The following is an 18,034-nucleotide window of genomic DNA, read 5'->3' as shown; positions in this document are numbered from 1 at the left end:
AGGGGGGGAAAAACAGAAATGTTGGGACTTAAAATGAGGGGTTTTAATTTTGGTATTTGTTTATTTATTATTTTAATGGTGTGGGATTTTATTTCTATTAATGTAAGAGGAGGGATTAATCCTGTGAAGATGCAAAGAATGGTTAAAGAAACAGAACGAAATGATGTAATTTTAATACAGGAAAGTAACTGGACAAAAGAAACAGCAGAAGGTTTTAAAAGAAGATGGGATGGAGAAGTATTTTATAATAACAGTGATAAAAAAGGAAGAGGAGTGGCTTTTTTAATAAAGAGAGATGTGTGTGAGAAGGTAGCAGAAATATACAGTGATAAAGAAGGGAACATTTTAACAATAACAATGGAAGAAAATAACGAAAAAATAACAGTTTGTAATATACACGCACCAAATGAAGACAAGGAAAGGGTGGATTTTTTTAAGAAACTCCGGATTTTAATAGAAGGCTGGGGAGAAACAATAGTCATGGGGGATTTTAACACAATTTTAGAAAGAGTAGATATAGAAGAAAATATGGTTTTTAAGACAGACAGAGGAAGAAAGGAATTAAAAGACTTGATGGAGAAGTGTGAAATGAGCGACATATGGAGAGAAAGAAACAAAGAAGTGAGGAAGTATAGTAGAGTGCAAATAGTAAAAGATAAAATAAAACAAAGCAGAATAGACATGGTTTTAATAAAGAAAACTTTAAGTGAATATGTGAAAAGGGTATATTATAAAAGATGTGGTTTTAGCGATCATGAATATGTATTTTTAAAACTGGATTTGAATAAGGTGGAAAGGGGACCGGGTATTTGGCTTTTAAACACAGAGATTTTAAAAGACAATGTATACAAAATGGAGGTTGGAGAAATGATTTTAAGCAGCATAAAAGAAATAGGAGATTATGGGGACAGTTTGGGTGTATGGTGGGATAATTTAAAATATGAAATAAAGAAATATTCGATAGGTTTTAGTCAAAAAAGAAGTAAAGAGAGGAAAATGAAGGAAAGAGGGGTACACAAAGAATTAGAAGATGAACTGCAGAAAGTAAGGGAGGGGCAGGAGGACATAAATAAAATAGCGTTTTTAGAAGATGAATTAAAAAGAATTGAAGAGCAAACTTTTAAAGGTGCAATGATCAGGAGCAGAGCAAACTATATGGTGGAGGGGGAGAGGTGTACAAAGTTCTTTTTTAACTTAGAAAAAACCAGACAAAAGGCAGAAGAAATTAAAAGTGTAAAGAATCTAGAGGGGAAAAGAATAACAGATAAAGAAGGTATTTTAAAGGAAGTACATGGTTTTTATAATAATTTATTTACAAAGCAAGGAACAAAAGAAGAAGATAGGGATTATTTATTAAACAACATTGAGGAAAAGGTGTCAGAGGAGGACAAAGAAATGTGTAACAAAGTAATTAGTCAGGAGGAAATTGAGGAGGCTTTAGGGGGAATGAAGAATGGCCGGAGCCCTGGGTTGGATGGTTTGGGGTGTGAGTTTTATAAAGTATTTAAAAATATTTTAATACCTGTTTTAAATAAGATCTTTAATGGAATATGGCAAGGAGGAGCTCTGAGTCCCTCAATGACAAGAGGAATGATTAAAATAATTTATAAGAAAAAGGGGGACAAGGAAGAGCTACAGAATTTTAGACCTATCAGTCTTTTAAATTGTGATTATAAGATTTTAGCAAAGGTAATGGCAAACAGACTGAAGCGGGTTTTACCCAGAATCATTCAGACCAACCAGGCATATGCTGTGCTGGGTAGAGACATCTCAGACACTGTAAACAGTATTAGAGACAAAATTTGGTATGTAGATAGAGAGGGGAAGAAGGGATTTTTAATTAATATAGATTTAGAAAAGGCGTTTGATAGGGTAGAGCATGATTTTTTATTTGAGGTTTTAAGGAAGTATGATTTTGGCGACAAATTTGTACAGTGTCTGAGAGGTCTCTACTCGGATGCAAAGAGTTGTGTCAAATGCAATGGTTTTTTAACAGATTTTATTTATTTAACTAGATCAATTCGACAAGGATGTCCACTGTCAGCATTGCTGTACACTCTGGTCGCAGAGCCCCTGGGCCTGGCGATCAATGCTGACAGTGGAATAAAAGGAATTCCGCTTGATGGTTTTAAAGATTTTAGCAAAGAAACTAAAATATACCAGTATGCGGATGACACAACTCTGATTTTAAAAGATGAAGCCAGCATCTGGAGAGCAATGGAAGTCCTGGAGAGATACTGCAAAGGCTCAGGCGCTAGAATGAATCGGGGCAAAACTGAGTTTTTAAACATAGGAAAAGATAACGCCTTGTCAAGGACGCTACCCTTTAAAGAAGTTAGGGAAAATATAAAAATTCTGGGAGTTAGAGTAGGGATGGATGAAAGGCAAAACGCAAAGTTGATGTGGGAGGAGACAATCGGGAAAACCAAGAAAAGATTGACTTTTTGGAGGAGGAGGAATCTAACCCTCAAGGGAAAAATTTTGGTCTTAAACTCACTCTTTTTATCCAAAATATGGTACGTCCTTGGATCGGTCAGTTTGCCATTACCTGTCTTAAAAACTTTTAAAGAAATGGTGACTGCTTTTATTTGGGACGGTAAGCCATCCAAAATAGCCTACGAGACTCTGATCGGGAGGGTGGAGGAGGGGGGTCTGGGATTGCTCGACCCACTCTTAAGACTGAAGGCCCTTAGAATTAAGGTAGTAAAACATTTTATGGGGGAGGGACATAAAGAATGGAAAGGGACTTTTGAATATTTTTTAAACAAAAAATTTGAAATGGGGTCTTCAGTCTTATGGATGAAGATAAAGGAAAATATGACGGTCGGCATCCCAGACTTTTATAGGGAAGTTTTAAGGGCTTGGGGAGATTTTAGAGAAGAGATAGATTTTAAACCGGAGGGGAGGGATGAGATTTTAAACCAACCGTTGTTTTTAAACCCAAATTTGAATAGGGGGAACTTTTATGTAAAGAGATGGTTTGATGCCGGGTTCCGCACGATCAGAGATCTCTTTTATGAAATAAAACCAGGGCTCTTGCCATTCCAAGCTTTTATGGATGAAATTGAAAGGGTTGAAGGGGAAATTGATGAAGGCACTGTAAAGAAGGAACTGGAAAAAATTAAACAAACAATACCGGAGGAGTGGTGGGAAAAGATGAAAGGAGGAAAGGGTGGGGGGGAGGGAGAAGGAGCTAAAGTAATGATGAAAGATACTGGGATACCTTTTAATGTGTGTGCACTAAAACAATTGTATAATATTTTTAGGGACAAAGCTTTTATAAAACCCAGGGCAAATGCCTATTGGGGGAAAATGTTTATGAATATAAAAGAAGAAGAAATATGGGGAAATATAAGATCTGCGCTAAAATGCCCGCTTTTAGAAAACTTCGATTATCTTTTAGCACACAATTGCATTTTTAATGAGATGAGGCTTTTTAAAATTGGTTTTGCAGCTGATGAATTATGTAAAGTATGTAAAACAGAAAAAGAGGGATTGAAACACATGTTTTTTAAATGCAAGAGCTGGAGTGTTTTACAGAGAAATTAAAGAATATATTAATGGGATTCGGGATGGATGGGCAGTATGTGGAAGAACAGTGGGAGAAGGTGTTCTTATTTGGTGCTTTTAAGGAAAGAAACAAAAAAAGGAACCAGGCAGCAAACATATTTTTATCTGTGGCCAGGCATACAGTGTGGGTAAGGAGGGTGGTGAGTAAACAAAAAAAGCATAAACTGGATATATGCAAACTATTCGAGCAGAAACTGCAAAGAGTGATTGAAACACTGTATGCCTATTTTACTTTCAAAGATGAGCTAGAGACTTTTAACCAAAATTTTGTTTTTAGCAACCAATTTGTGTCATTAACATGGGAGGGAATTAAATTAAATTTGCCTGAATGTTCTTAAGATCTTCTGCCTGTTTGCTTTTATTGTATTTATTGAACTTATTTATGTATTTATTGATGCACTATCAAAGCATTTTGCACATTATTTATATATTTATTGAAGTATTGTTCTGTTTTCTGTATAAAGATGCAATGTTATTTATTACGTATGCGAGTTTTGCACATAATTTATGGACTGTAAAATTCCTTGTGAATTTTAAACTTGTATATATGATGAATGTCTTTTGCAAAGGAAAATGTGAACAAGTGAAAATGGAATGCTTTGATAGAATAATGGATTGTAAATTATTGATGTACTGTTTTAAAAATAACTACATTTACACAAGGACTGTGGGAAAAAACGAAATGTAAAACAGAATATTGAATGTATTTCTTGAAATTTTTCAAATGTAAAAACTGAAGTTTTGATCAATAAAAGACAAAAAAAAAAAAAAAAAAATCTCGTCCGATCTCGGAAGCTAAGCAGTGTCGGGCCTGGTTAGTACTTGGATGGGAGACCGCCTGGGAATACCAGGTGCTGTAAGCTTTTCTGTCTCTGCCTCCCAGCGCGCCCCTGCTGGCCGCAGCAGTCAGCACAATTCAGCCAGTTAAACTTGGAACACTCTTTTTTTTTTTTTTTTTCTTTCTTTCTTTCTGCCTGTCTGTTAGTCTGTCTGTCTGTCTGATATGGCTGTCTGTCTGTCTGTCTGTCTGTCTGTGTGTGTGTCTGCCTGCCTGTCTATCTGCACGTCCCGAGCCACGTGAGCTTTATGAGGCCGACTTTGGCAGGCAGTAATTGCTTACGGCCATACCACACTGAGCACGCCCGATCTCGTCCGATCTCGGAAGCTAAGCAGTGTCGGGCCTGGTTAGTACTTGGATGGGAGACCGCCTGGGAATACCAGGTGCTGTAAGCTTTTCTGTCTCTGCCTCCCAGCGCGCCCCTGCTGGCCGCAGCAGTCAGCACAATTCAGCCAGTTAAACTTGGAACACTCTTTTTTTTTTTTTTTTTTCTTTCTTTCTTTCTGCCTGTCTGTTAGTCTGTCTGTCTGTCTGATATGGCTGTCTGTCTGTCTGTCTGTGTGTGTGTCTGCCTGCCTGTCTATCTGCACGTCCCGAGCCACGTGAGCTTTATGAGGCCGACTTTGGCAGGCAGTAATTGCTTACGGCCATACCACACTGAGCACGCCCGATCTCGTCCGATCTCGGAAGCTAAGCAGTGTCGGGCCTGGTTAGTACTTGGATGGGAGACCGCCTGGGAATACCAGGTGCTGTAAGCTTTTCTGTCTCTGCCTCCCAGCGCGCCCCTGCTGGCCGCAGCAGTCAGCACAATTCAGCCAGTTAAACTTGGAACACTCTTTTTTTTTTTTTTTTTTCTTTCTTTCTTTCTGCCTGTCTGTTAGTCTGTCTGTCTGTCTGATATGGCTCTGTCTGTCTGTCTGTCTGTCTGTGTGTGTGTCTGCCTGCCTGTCTATCTGCACGTCCCGAGCCACGTGAGCTTTATGAGGCCGACTTTGGCAGGCAGTAATTGCTTACGGCCATACCACACTGAGCACGCCCGATCTCGTCCGATCTCGGGAAGCTAAGCAGTGTCGGGCCTGGTTAGTACTTGGATGGGAGACCGCCTGGGAATACCAGGTGCTGTAAGCTTTTCTGTCTCTGCCTCCCAGCGCGCCCCTGCTGGCCGCAGCAGTCAGCACAATTCAGCCAGTTAAACTTGGAACACTCTTTTTTTTTTTTTTTTTCTTTCTTTCTTTCTGCCTGTCTGTTAGTCTGTCTGTCTGTCTGATATGGCTGTCTGTCTGTCTGTCTGTCTGTCTGTGTGTCTGCCTGCCTGTCTATCTGCACGTCCCGAGCCACGTGAGCTTTATGAGGCCGACTTTGGCAGGCAGTAATTGCTTACGGCCATACCACACTGAGCACGCCCGATCTCGTCCGATCTCGGAAGCTAAGCAGTGTCGGGCCTGGTTAGTACTTGGATGGGAGACCGCCTGGGAATGGCTCATGACCCCCCCAAGTACATATTGTTCAACCCTGGGATCGATCGAAAATGATCAAAACGGATGGTGCCATCTGGTGGTCAGTGTTATTTACAGAAATTGTCATGTACAAGGCCTGGTTTATTGAAATATACTAGTCTGCTGAATGTTTTGTTTATTATTTTCAAAGTTACATTTTTGGGCTGAATTAAGAAAAGGTGTCATGTATCAGTACACTCTCACTTTGTCTGGAAGACATCAAAGCCTTTCACAGAACTCGTGACCACCCAGGGGGTGTAGCCAGCGCACAGTGGGGTGTATTCACACCTGTGGTAGCGGCGGAGAAGAAACAAGGACTTCTAATTGCTTTGATGTGTTTTTGTACACTATCCCACCCCTTCTGAAACCCAAGCATACAGAGACTCCAAAATACTTGAAATACTTTTACAACTTTTATTTTTCACCCAGAATGTGTTTCATTTAAAAGGCAATGCATGAAAACACAAGTAAACAAGATCTGTTTGGTTTAAAGCTCACTCACCACGACAAGGTACAGATCTACGAGCGAGAACACGAGAGACAAACATTTACTACCATTTGTGAACATTTAGTTAAACATGGAGCTGACAGACAAACAAACATCACAAGGACACGCGCACATAAATAACATATAATACTCAAAAACACTTAATTAAAAACACAAACTTGTACTTGTGATAAAAATTAACAATTGGTTTGTACAGGCCAAAGCCCAATAAAGAACAGGATTATCCAAAGACTCAGGTCACTAATCAACAAATAAAGGCTCAAGCCTGTTCGATTTTTTTGTGTGTTTTCTTTGGCAAACTTTTGTTAAACATGAAGCAGACAAAGACATACAAACATACAAAGACATGAAGCTGACAAAGACAAACACATACATGACAAAAACACATATTATCAGACATGAACAACCACTAAAGGGTATGTAAACTGATTGTGTTAGATCGGAACTGATTAAGGTTAAAATGATTGAGGTTAGATTGGCCTTGATATTAAACATAGGCCAGAACATGTTTTTTATAAAAAAAAGATACTACAAAGTGCATTTTAACAGCAACATAAATAATAATAAAAAAACAAACACAAGAACATTCTTAAGTAAAACTGTAAAGTGCATTTTTTTGAACTTCTGAACTATATAAATAAATAGATAGTTTTGTTTGTACTTGCTGAAGCACTTTAAAACACAAACACACAAACAAACAAACACAAACAAGCCTCTTTCTCTCTCCTACAGATGGCACAGGAGAAGTGGCATCACAGAGATAAGTTATTTACACACTCTTTTCCAACTCCACATCCACCACACTTTTAAAGTGTTCAAAGCTGTCGTACACCACATTGTCAAACCCAGAGGTGGTGGATTTCCTAGTGGATGGACAGTAGGAAAATATCTTCTGGGTGCTTCCAGCCACTTTGTCCTTGGAAGGTGTGTACCTCTTCCGCTGTCCACCACAATTAGGCACATGGCAAGCCCCACATGGCCGCGAGGACTTGTTCGGCATGAATGCCTTGACTGTTGGTGCAGGAGGTACAAAGCTCTGGCTGCACGATGGCCCACGAAAACAGGACGGAGGGAGCCTGTGGCTGTGCGGGGAGAACCAGCAGTATGGGTGCTGCCGACACAGGGGGTGGTCCATAGGTGGGCGCAGCAGGCTTTGGCTGGAGGTGGGTGGACGCAGTAGGCTTTGGCCGAGTGAAGGAGGATGACGCCGTGGGCTGAACGGGCCGGTTCACAGGAGGCACAGGCTCTGGCTCTTCAACAAATAATCTGGAAATATAAAATACACATGTAATGAGTATGATATGACGTGTGTGCTATTTGCTTTCCACAGCCAACAGGTGAAACAAAGTGCTGATGACAACTTACCTCCGCTTCTCACCACGTCTTTTTCCAGCCTCGTGATGAACGTGCTGGTACTGGACCTGAGGCCGGTCTGGCGGTGGGAGGGATGTTGGCAGTGCAGGAGCTTCTGGGAACGGTGCGTCTGACAGCACTTTCAGGTGAGGCGTCACCTTCGGCAGTACAGTCGCCCCGTAGTTGGCCTTTTTCTCCTCCCTGGCAGTGAAGGTCGAGATGGACTTGGCGTTCAAGTTGGGAAGTGGAATGGGGAGACTGCCGAGGATGGGGTCGTCTCGGACTCGGTCTGCAATCCTCTTATACTGTCCCTTCAAAGAAGCCGTGATCTTGCTGGGGGAGGTGAGCTGATTGGTCGGCGCTCGGTTCTTCAGCATCTTGAGGAGGAGGTAGAGCAGGCGACTGTCCTCGGTCACCTGTGCCGCCTGAGCGTACCTCATGCAGCCAAACTTTGTTTTCTGGGCTGCTCTGGTCTCGGGAGAGTCCGCCCCAAGGCACCGACCGAACAAAGTGTAGCCCCACCTGGACTCGTACCGCTTGACGAAGCGGGCGGCGGTCTTGTCGTGGTCGTGGAGAGAGCTGGCGGTGGCGGCGATCTTCTGCCTGAGGTCAGCCGGCACTAGGTGGTGGTCGCTGTTGTCGGCCAGTTCTAGGAGGAGCAAGGCCAGTGCTTCCACTTCCTCTATACCTGGCAGATGCAGATGTCGATGGCTCATCAGCACGTCTTGCAGGGCAGGACTGTCCTCCTCTTCCGCCTGTTCTGCCTGGGTGAGGACGACGTGCTTTCCACAGACTCTGTCTATCGGGTCCTCCTCTGTATCAGAAGACATGCCGAGACCCTCGTCCGCAGTCTCGTCGTCTCCCTGCTCAGCCGACTCCTCCTCCTCCTCCTCCTCCTCCTCTTCCTCACGCGACTGCTCTTCCTCAACTGCAAATATGTAATTGTACTAATCACAAACATGTCTACACAACAATAGTTTTTTTTTGCACCAGGTTTGTCATCATTGTTTAAGTATGTGATCAAGTACTGTACCTTTCTGCACGTAGTAGTCCCTGGCAGTGAAGCTGGTGGACTGGCACATGGCGTACTCGACACCAAGGAGCTCCTCCTCGTCGGGGTGCTCGTACACTTCGGGGACCGGCATCGGTGCAGCAAAGTTGGGCTCCAGGACGTGTTCCTTGCCGAAGAGAACCTCGGCTTGCTGGTTGACGCGCTGGATCTGCCGCGCGTCCAAGCACGACGTCTGCTGGCCATGACCACCAGCGACACGGAGCGATGTCATGCGGTGGTTCCACTGCATGGCAAAGGATACCAAGTATACCTGAAACACATTTTCATTTTGTCTGTTATTGTGTACAATGTTTACAAGTGATGACTGGAGCTGTGAAATAAAATGTATCATTGAAACTATCATTGACACTTTTCTTTTTAAATTATACTGTATGATGTGCTATATGAACATGTTTAGATTAGATTAGATTCAACTTTATTGTCATTGCACAGAGTACAGGTACTGAGGCAACGAAATGCAGTTAGCATCTAACCAGAAGTGCAAAGTAGAAGAGTGCAGAGTATGTGCAAATGGTAATATAAATATAGATAAATATGGTATATACAGTATGACATAAGATATAAGTGGTATGAGCAGTAAGAACATGAGCAGCAATAAAGGTGATTAGTGCAGATGTGATATAGATATGTGTAAAGTGCAGATGAAGTACAGGTGAAGGTGGCAGTAGAGGTTATAAGTTATAAATGAGGTAGGAGACATGATAAGATATAAGTACGATGAATATGGATGACAACAATTTAACATAAATAGATATATACAATGAACAATTTAGTGCAAATGTTCAGTGGCTGGAGGTAGGTGTGTGGCAGTCAAGCCAGGGTAGAGAGGGGGAATACAGGAAGGAGTGTGAGGGGGTAGCCAGGGGGAACTATCACCGTGGTGCAGAGTTCAACAGGGTGACAGCCGCAGGGAAGAAGCTGTTCCTGAGCCTGCTGGTCCGGGAACGGAGGGCCCTGTAGCGCCTCCCTGAGGGGAGGAGGGCAAAACAGTCTGTGGTTGGGATGGGAGCTGTCCTTCTCGATGCTGCGCGCCTTCCGCAGACATCTCTTGCGCTGGACAGCATCGATGGTGGGGAGTGGGGAGCCAGTGATGCGTTGGGCAGTTTTCACTACCCTCTGGAGTGTTTTGCGGTCCGCAACAGAGCAGCTGCCAAACCAGACTGAGATGCAGTTGGTGAGGATGCTCTCAATGGTGCAGCGGTAGAAGTTCACCAGTATCTTAGGAGACAGATGGGCCTTCTTCAATCTCCTCAGAAAGAAGAGACGCTGGTGAGCCTTCTTGACTATGGTTGAGGTGTTGAGGGTCCAAGAGAGGTCCTCGGAGATGTGGACACCCAGGAATTTAAAGCTGGCGACACGCTCCACCTCCGTCCCGTTGATACAGATCGGGGTGTGTGCGCCACCTTTGGTCCTCCTGAAGTCCACAATGAGCTCCTTGGTCTTCTTGGTGTTGAGAGCCAGGTTGTTATTGGCACACCACTCTGCCAGGTGCTGAACCTCCTCCCTGTAGGCCGACTCATCGTTGTTGCTGATGAGGCCAATCACCGTTGTGTCGTCTGCAAACTTTACAATGGTATTAGAACCATGTACAGCTGTGCAGTCGTGGGTGAAGAGGGAGTAGAGGAGAGGCTCAGCACGCAGCCCTGTGGGACACCAGTGTTCAGGATGAGGGTTGAGGAGGTGTTGTTGTCTAACCTGACAGACTGGGGTCTGTTGGTTAGGAAGTCCAGAATCCAGTTTCTGAGGGAGGTGTTGATGCCTAGATCACTGAGTTTAGTGATCAGTTTGGAGGGGATTATGGTGTTAAATGCAGAGCTGAAGTCTATGAACAACAGTCTCGCATATGTGTTACTGTTGTCCAGGTGGGAAAGGGCGGAGTGTAGTGCCGTGGAGATGGCATCCTCCGTGCTCCTGTTCTGGCGGTAGGCGAATTGGAGGGGGTCCAGTGTGGGTGGTAGGCATGTTTTAAGATGAGCCAGGACCAGCCTCTCGAAGCACTTCATGATGGTTGAAGTGAGTGCAACTGGGCGAAAGTCATTAAGGCTCGCTGCTTTGGAGTGCTTTGGCACCGGCACGATGGAGGTGGTCTTGAAGCACGTGGGGACAGCTGCTTGGGCCAGTGACAGGTTGAATAAGTCAGTCAAGACCTCAGTCAGCTGCCCAGCACAGGCCCTGAGCACCCGTCCAGGGATGCCATCAGGGCCAGCAGCCTTTCGTGCATTAGTCCTGCTCAGTGCAGCACACACGTCGGTGGAGGAGAGTGTGAGGGGCTGGTTGTCTGTAGTGAGTACAGCCTTGATGGCCACCTCCTGGTTGTCCCTATCGAATCGTGCATAAAAGCTGTTAAGCTCATCAGGGAGTGATGCTTCGCCGGTTTGGGGGGAGGTGTTGGTGGGTTTATAGTCCGTTATGGCCTGGATGCCTTGCCACATGCGTCGGGGGTCAGAGTTGTTATTGAAGTGCTCTTCAATCTTGAGTTTGTAGCTGTGCTTGGCCTTTTTGATGCCCCTCTTCAGGTCGGCCCTGGATGAACTGTAGGCCTGGGTGTCACCTGATCTGAAAGCAGTATCGCGTGCCTTCAGCAAAAGGCGGACCTCCCTGTTCATCCATGGCTTCTGATTAGGGAAAGTGGTGATCTGTTTGAGGGTGGTGACACTGTTGATGTTGGTGTTGATAAAGTCCAGTACAGATGAGGCATAGGCGTTGATGTCCGTGTGGGAGTCCAGTGTGGCCTGGGTGGCAAACACACTCCAGTCTGTGTGTCCAAACCGGTGCTGTAGTGCAGAGTCTGCTCCCTCTGGCCACACTTTAACTGTCCTCACTGTGGGTTTCACACGTTTGATGAGTGGTGTGTATTTCGGGAGAAGAAACAAAGAGAGGTGGTCAGACTGACCTAGGTGGGGGAGGGGGTCAGCTTTGTAAGCATCAGCCATGTTAGTGTAGACATGGTCCAAAGTCTTGTCTCCTCTCGTGGGACAGGAGACATGCTGGTGAAATTTGGGGAGTACAGTCTTCAGGTTGGAGTGATTAAAGTCACCCGCAACAATAAAGGCTGCATCCGGATGTAAAGTTTGTTGCTTGCTAATGGCAGCATGCAATTCCTTCATTGCCAGCTTAGCGTTAGCATCCGGGGGGATATAAGCTGCAGTCACAGCAGTTGATGTAAACTCTCTAGGCAGATAGAACGGTCTACACTTAACCATGAGGTACTCAATGTTAGCAGAGCAGTGACTCTCGATGATAACAGTGTCCGTACACCAGTCTTTGTTGACATAGATGCATAGTCCACCGCCTCTGGTCTTACCGGAGTCCTCTGCTGTTCTATCCGCCCGGAGGATGTAGCGCCCCGCTAGCTCGATGGCGCTATCAGGGACGCCGCTGTTGAGCCATGTTTCTGTAAAAATCATGACGTTGCAGTCCATGATCCGTTTGTTAGTGGTGATCCGCAGCCGCAGTTCATCCATTTTATTCGCCAGAGACCGAACATTGGCGAGGAAAAGGCTGGGTAGAGATAGCCGGTGAGGAGTTAGCCGTAGCCTAGCTCTTAGCCCTCCTCGTTGCCCCCGCCTTTGTTTACGGTCTCGACGCCGCCTGTGAGCACTTCCGGTCGGCGTAGCCGGGTTGGTAGCCACCGCTGTTTTTGTGATCTCTGGAATGAGCCGGTGACTGTCGATAAAGTTGTCGAAATCGCAAGATCCGATGTCCAAAAGTTGCTGACGGGTGTATGAGGTAAAGGCAAGACTGTTCTGAGTGAACAGACTCGAGATTAACAGGCAGAAAACTACTAATTTGCAGATTCTGGGTAGACGCTGAGCCTCGCGTTGTTCACGCGCCGCCATCTTGGTCTCTCTATATGAACATGTGTCTGCAATAAAGCTTTATATTTATATTATGTTTTAATCACTCACTTGGAATGGCATAATCCCACATCGCTGTGAAGGGACGGCGTTGAACAGGTGGGCGTGCAACCCCTCCAGAGAGTTGCTGCCTCGCCGGCACTTGTGCTTGTTCAGTCGGACGCCGTTCATCACCACCACCTTCACAGACACATACAGCGGTATGCCAGGGGGATCCTGTAACACACAACATATTGCAAGGTCTTTATTTATTCTGGTGTCCTTTTGAAATGTTGCCATATACAAGTTTGAATGGTTGTGACACACAATGACCGCAAAGACATTAACCTACCTGCATGCAACTGAGGTGCTTGCTCGCAACTGCCCAGTGAGCGTCGACTGCCTCTGGCGACTTGAACAGGTGAATGCCATCGATGTCAAGGCCGGCTGGTCCCCGGAACTCAGCAAGGATGGACTCTATCACTAAAGCAGTCTCCTGTAACACATAGGATATATTCTCAGCGTTGAGTGTTTAATCACATTAAACACATTCACACATTTAACACATACATTTATTTTCAAAGCTGGATACTTCAGATAACCATAACTTTTGTTACAGACAAAAGATGAAAGAAATAAAAACAGATTTGGAAAGGGCTACCTGTTATATGTAAAATTCACATATGTGAATATGAAAGCCACACTTACCACAACCCCACAGGTAATACGCCTTACATACGACCTGATCTGATAAGGCTTGAGGAAGGCCATCATCTCCTCATCAGAGTACCTGCCGTAGAGCTCTGGGTTACCGTTCCTGACCGCCTGGACAAGAAGCATCATGTCCGCCTTGTTGTAGGCGAGCACGGCACCCGCCATGGCACTCATGAAAGCCCCATACTTGGCGTGGCTCTGCTTGATCACGACGGCATCCCAGCGATGCAGCCAGTGGCGGATGTCCAGCCTGATGACGGTACCCCTCTTCACCCAGTCACCAAACAGATTCTCCAAAAACGACGAACCGCTGTCACTGAAAATGATATCATGACATTTTGTGTAGGTGTGTTACATGTTGGATTATCCATTTCATCATAGGTTTCAACTAGTGTTGCTCGATATACCGGTACTAAAAAAGGTATTGCGATACTTTTGCTATTAAAATCGGTACGATATGAAATTTAATTAGTACTGGTACTTTAAGAGTGACAGCACTCTAAATAATAAGAGCAGTATTTCTTTATTTTTCTTGATGTGTGACAGCCGGAGTCAGAATGTGTGTGTGTGCAGAGAAAAGGGGAAGCAATGGTCAAAAAGCAGGGCAGGAACAGAGTTTTTTTGTATTAATTTATAAAACACTTAATTGTAAGTTCTGTCATATTTTACTACTATTACTTTTTTTTCATAATTTTGGTATCGTGACAACACTAGTTTCAACTGCTATTGAACTCACCGACAGCAGTTGTTGTCCGCGTACACCACCTTTGGAGCAGGAGCGTTGGCACGGCGAAAGCGGGCGACCAGACCTCTGGCCATGCGTGCGTAGCAGCCCTCGGACTCGGACGCCACCACCACTGTGGTCAAGAACTGACCCCACTCATTCAGCACGCTGGTGACGTACTGCATGGTGCCCTGGCCGTCGCCGTAGATCTTCTTGAGAATCTATCAAAACAAAGCAGAACATTCATTGCGTGGTGTTTATCAACAGTCAGTCTGTTCCATATGATCACAAGTACTTTATGCTGTACATACCTTCCTTGTGCCGTCGATGCACAGGATTTCCCCAGTCGTACTGAGGATTTGGTCCCTGTACACGGGCATCTTCTCCATCTCCAGGATCAGGTGCGCACGCCTCAGGACCCGAGCAGACGGAAGGGGAGACGGGGCGATGGGAGGGGTGTAAGTGCCGGCTGCTCTGGCAAACGACAGGATGCCTTGCTGAGACGATCCAGCCGCCGACGTGTGGGCATCGTACAGGAGAGTCTGGTACAAGTCCCGACGCTCCACGTACCACTCGTCGTGGCCCTGCTGCAGCAGCCTCTGCACCTTGCTCATTGACACAGCGTTGAGTCGGTCGCTCATCAGGGTGACGACACTCCTGTCCACAGCACGCTTGCCACAGACTATGGCAGGGAACATGCTTCTGATGGCCGGGGCAAGGTTCATCAGAATTTTCGGACTGTACGCCAGCCAGGTGTACTGCAGCTGGGCACGGTGGGCGCCGTCCTCCTCGTCGTCCGCCTGCGTCTGGCTCGGCTCCTCCCTCAGCTTGAGACAGTGTTTGCACATCAACCTCTCGGTCAGCAGGGTGTAAAGGAAGTTCAAGCCGTACACTTGCCTGGCGTAGCTGCCGTACCCTCTCTTCTCCAGGTAGTACTCTGGCGGTGCGGGGCAGTTGGTGTTGGGGCAGCGGATCAATGCCTTCATCACGCCGACCGGGCGCCAGAAGAAGGCAGGGGTGGTGAAGAAGGAGAGCATGTTGGGCACAGCTCCCTTGACGGCCATAGGAGGTGGGGGCGGGTGGAACTCCATCTTCTCCTTAAAGAGCTTCCTCTCGGCCATCTCTCCCCTAACATTCTTATACTTAGACGCCCTCTCAAACAGCCCGTAGGTCTCATTGGTCTTCAGCCACTTGATGTTCGCAGGGACTATACCAAGGGCTTGGGCGGATTCAGGCGGCTGCTCCCAGAACTTCTGCCAGCCCTCCAGCACGACGCCATTGGGTTCCGAGGTCTCTCGGAGGGACAAGGGTCCGGGCCTGTCGTCCTGGCACACAGAGCTGGCGAGGTCTCCCCAGGTGGTCAGCTGCGTGCTGACCGATGCCTCGGACCTGTCCAGGACACTCTCTGAAGAGGAGAACACCACAAAGATGTATCAACTGCATTGCTTGATACATACTGATGAATTTCACTTGGCACAAACACCAGTTCTAGCAGCTCCACAGCATACTACAAAGTCATTTCAGCATAATACTACTATACCTGCAGCAGTCAACAACTCGGCATCGCTGGCGTAGTTTGGGTCCTGCTGAGAGAGGTCGGGCTTCGATTGCACTTTCTGCAGAAAATAAAACACAACCATAGAATAATCTCATAAAATAATACTTTTAATAATACTGGTTACTGCTTAACATCAATTATTCAGGTCTAAAAGGTAACTGAGTTTATCTTACCTTCAACCTCCTCTCAAGGTGCCATGTGACAGGAGGGAACTCTTTGGCGTACTCGAGCAGTCGCTCCTTCTGCCACTTCAGCAGCTCGTTCTGCTCTCCCTGCTGGCAGTACTGGAACAGCAACCACACCAGCCAGCCGACATCGTTTTCTAGAAGCCACCTGAACGTTTGACCGGCGTACTTCCCGAACACAATGACCAGCTGACCTTTCCACAGCTCACCCCCGGATCTCTTGGCCATCGCCTCTGCTGTCTTGGGATCCAGCCATGTAGGGTCAACAACGGTGCTGGGGGCCTCTGACACAGACTTGGCTGGCTCTGTACACTTCAGCCTGGCCTCTCCTTGCCGGTACAAAACAATGTTGGGGTACTGGTGTTGCTGTTGATGGCTGACCAGCGATGATTTGGTGGTCAAGCTCTTACTGCAGACATCACAGTCAAAGGTCTTCCTGGCGACAGCATGGATCTTCAGATGCCTCGTCAGGTTGGACTTTTCAGTGAAAGTCTTGTCGCACACGCTGCACCGATGTTTAAACTTCTCCATGACTCATCTGGTAGAGTAAAACATGAATAAATGAAAAGCAGATGAGGGCTTAAATACATTTTTAGAGACCCAGCAGCCCTCGTAAAAGTAGTAACCAAAAACAGCCCATTCATTCATCACTTTGTTTTTAACATGCAAATAGCGTTGACATATTTAAATTTCTAAAGCATATTTACACATCAAATTTCAACTCCACACTGTTGTAACACTATCTCTATGGTCTTAAGAAGTGAGCTAAAGTGTCTGATCACGTTTTTGAAGAATTTCCAGGGATTGTCTTCACCATGTTTCATCTGGTACAGTACAACATGAATAAATGAGTAAAACTAAAAGCTGATGAGGGCTTAAATACATTTTTAGAATCCCAGCAGCCCTCGTAAAAGTAGTAACCAAAAACAGCCCATTCATTCATCACTGTTTTTAACATGCAAATCGCGGTTGACATGTTTACACTTTTAAAGCATATTTACACATCGAATTTCAACCCCACACTGTTGTAACACCATCTCTATGGTCTTAAGAAGTTAGCTAGAGTGTCAGATCACGTTTTTGAAGAATTGCCAGGGATCGTCAGGTCATAACACCAGTGATTGCTAGCTCATTCATTCATTTTCAATGCATTTAGCATGCTAATCGCGGTTGATATTCTAACGCATCTAAAGCATATTTAAGCTTTACATTTAGAGTCCACACAGTAGTAGTACATTCTTCAAGGTCTCAACATGTAAAATCAATAGTCTGGTCGCATTTTAAACGCATTTCAGAGAGATCAACCCCTAGCGGTTAGCTATTTCAATGTCAACAAGCGGAGCTAGAAAATTAGTGTCAGTACGGCGCTAACAAGATATATTATCAAGTAAAACCTTGAATATCAGGCAAATTATCCACAAATATATCGAGTTTCATTCATTACTTAGCACATAATTATACCAAACGTACCTGAGAGTAAAGAAACCAGTCCAATCGTTCATCAATGGCCACCAGTATTTTTGTATAACAGCTCACACAGCTAGATGACGTTTTCCGATCCTCGCTCAATGATTGGTCTGTTGAGCGTGAGCTTTGCTCAGCATTGCTCAACCATTGGCTGATTGCTGCTCAGCTCTGCTCAGCTCTGCTCAACCATTGGATGGCTGACGATCGCTTAGGTACTTGGAGGGGAATTTGCTTGGGAATACCAGGTGCTGTAAGCTTTTCTGTCTCTGCCTCCCAGCGCGCCCCTGCTGGCCGCAGCAGTCAGCACAATTCAGCCAGTTAAACTTGGAACACTCTTTTTTTTTTTTTTTTTTCTTTCTTTCTTTCTGCCTGTCTGTTAGTCTGTCTGTCTGTCTGATATGGCTGTCTGTCTGTCTGTCTGTCTGTCTGTGTGTCTGCCTGCCTGTCTGTCTGCACGTCCCGAGCCACGTGAGCTTTATGAGGCCGACTTTGGCAGGCAGTAATTGCTTACGGCCATACCACACTGAGCACGCCCGATCTCGTCCGATCTCGGAAGCTAAGCAGTGTCGGGCCTGGTTAGTACTTGGATGGGAGACCGCCTGGGAATACCAGGTGCTGTAAGCTTTTCTGTCTCTGCCTCCCAGCGCGCCCCTGCTGGCCGCAGCAGTCAGCACAATTCAGCCAGTTAAACTTGGAACACTCTTTTTTTTTTT

At 45.6% G+C, this 18,034-nt stretch overlaps 1 protein-coding gene, 4 non-coding genes and 1 pseudogene across 5 annotated transcripts; 5 read left to right on the top strand and 1 right to left on the bottom strand.

The window, feature by feature from the left end:
* Positions 1-4,684: 4,684 nt before the first annotated feature.
* Positions 4,685-4,803, top strand: LOC116218021. Its single transcript, XR_004162639.1, has one exon. It is a non-coding gene; the product is annotated as a 5S ribosomal RNA (ribosomal RNA).
* A 244-nt stretch (positions 4,804-5,047) lies between these two features.
* LOC116218020 lies at positions 5,048-5,166 on the top strand. Its single transcript, XR_004162638.1, has one exon. It is a non-coding gene; the product is annotated as a 5S ribosomal RNA (ribosomal RNA).
* Positions 5,167-5,416: 250 nt separating this feature from the next.
* On the top strand, positions 5,417-5,536 carry LOC116218022. The gene has a single exon (XR_004162640.1). It is a non-coding gene; the product is annotated as a 5S ribosomal RNA (ribosomal RNA).
* Positions 5,537-5,783: 247 nt separating this feature from the next.
* On the top strand, positions 5,784-5,897 carry LOC116218024 (annotated as a pseudogene).
* A 1,468-nt stretch (positions 5,898-7,365) lies between these two features.
* On the bottom strand, positions 7,366-17,680 carry LOC116218008. Its single transcript, XM_031558057.2, has 10 exons — positions 15,843-17,680; positions 15,652-15,727; positions 14,423-15,516; positions 14,124-14,332; positions 13,382-13,703; positions 13,026-13,169; positions 12,746-12,910; positions 8,799-9,087; positions 7,778-8,693; positions 7,366-7,678 (listed from the first exon to the last, which is right to left on the bottom strand). The coding sequence occupies exons 1-10, from the start codon at positions 16,383-16,385 to the stop codon at positions 7,366-7,368; spliced, it is 4,071 nt and encodes a 1,356-aa protein (XP_031413917.2). The 5' UTR covers positions 16,386-17,680.
* Positions 17,681-17,826: 146 nt separating this feature from the next.
* LOC116218019 lies at positions 17,827-17,945 on the top strand. Its single transcript, XR_004162637.1, has one exon. It is a non-coding gene; the product is annotated as a 5S ribosomal RNA (ribosomal RNA).
* The last annotated feature ends 89 nt before the right edge of the window (positions 17,946-18,034 follow it).

The sequence above is a fragment of the Clupea harengus genome, chromosome 20 (genome assembly GCF_900700415.2).
Source record: "Clupea harengus chromosome 20, Ch_v2.0.2, whole genome shotgun sequence".
Taxonomy (NCBI): Eukaryota; Metazoa; Chordata; class Actinopteri; order Clupeiformes; family Clupeidae; genus Clupea; species Clupea harengus.
Note: the sequence above shows the minus strand (reverse complement) of the source record. Positions and strands in the feature narration are given on the sequence as shown.

Excerpts from the sequence above, each read along its gene's own strand:
- LOC116218008 (XM_031558057.2), bottom strand. The coding sequence starts at position 16,385 with ATGGAGAAGTTTAAACATCGGTGCAGCGTGTGCGACAAGACTTTCACT. Across the intron at positions 12,911-13,025 it reads AGCACCTCAGTTGCATGCAG|GATCCCCCTGGCATACCGCT; the intron begins GTAGGTTAATGT and ends TGTGTGTTACAG. Across the intron at positions 9,088-12,745 it reads GTGGGATTATGCCATTCCAA|GTATACTTGGTATCCTTTGC; the intron begins GTGAGTGATTAA and ends AATGTGTTTCAG.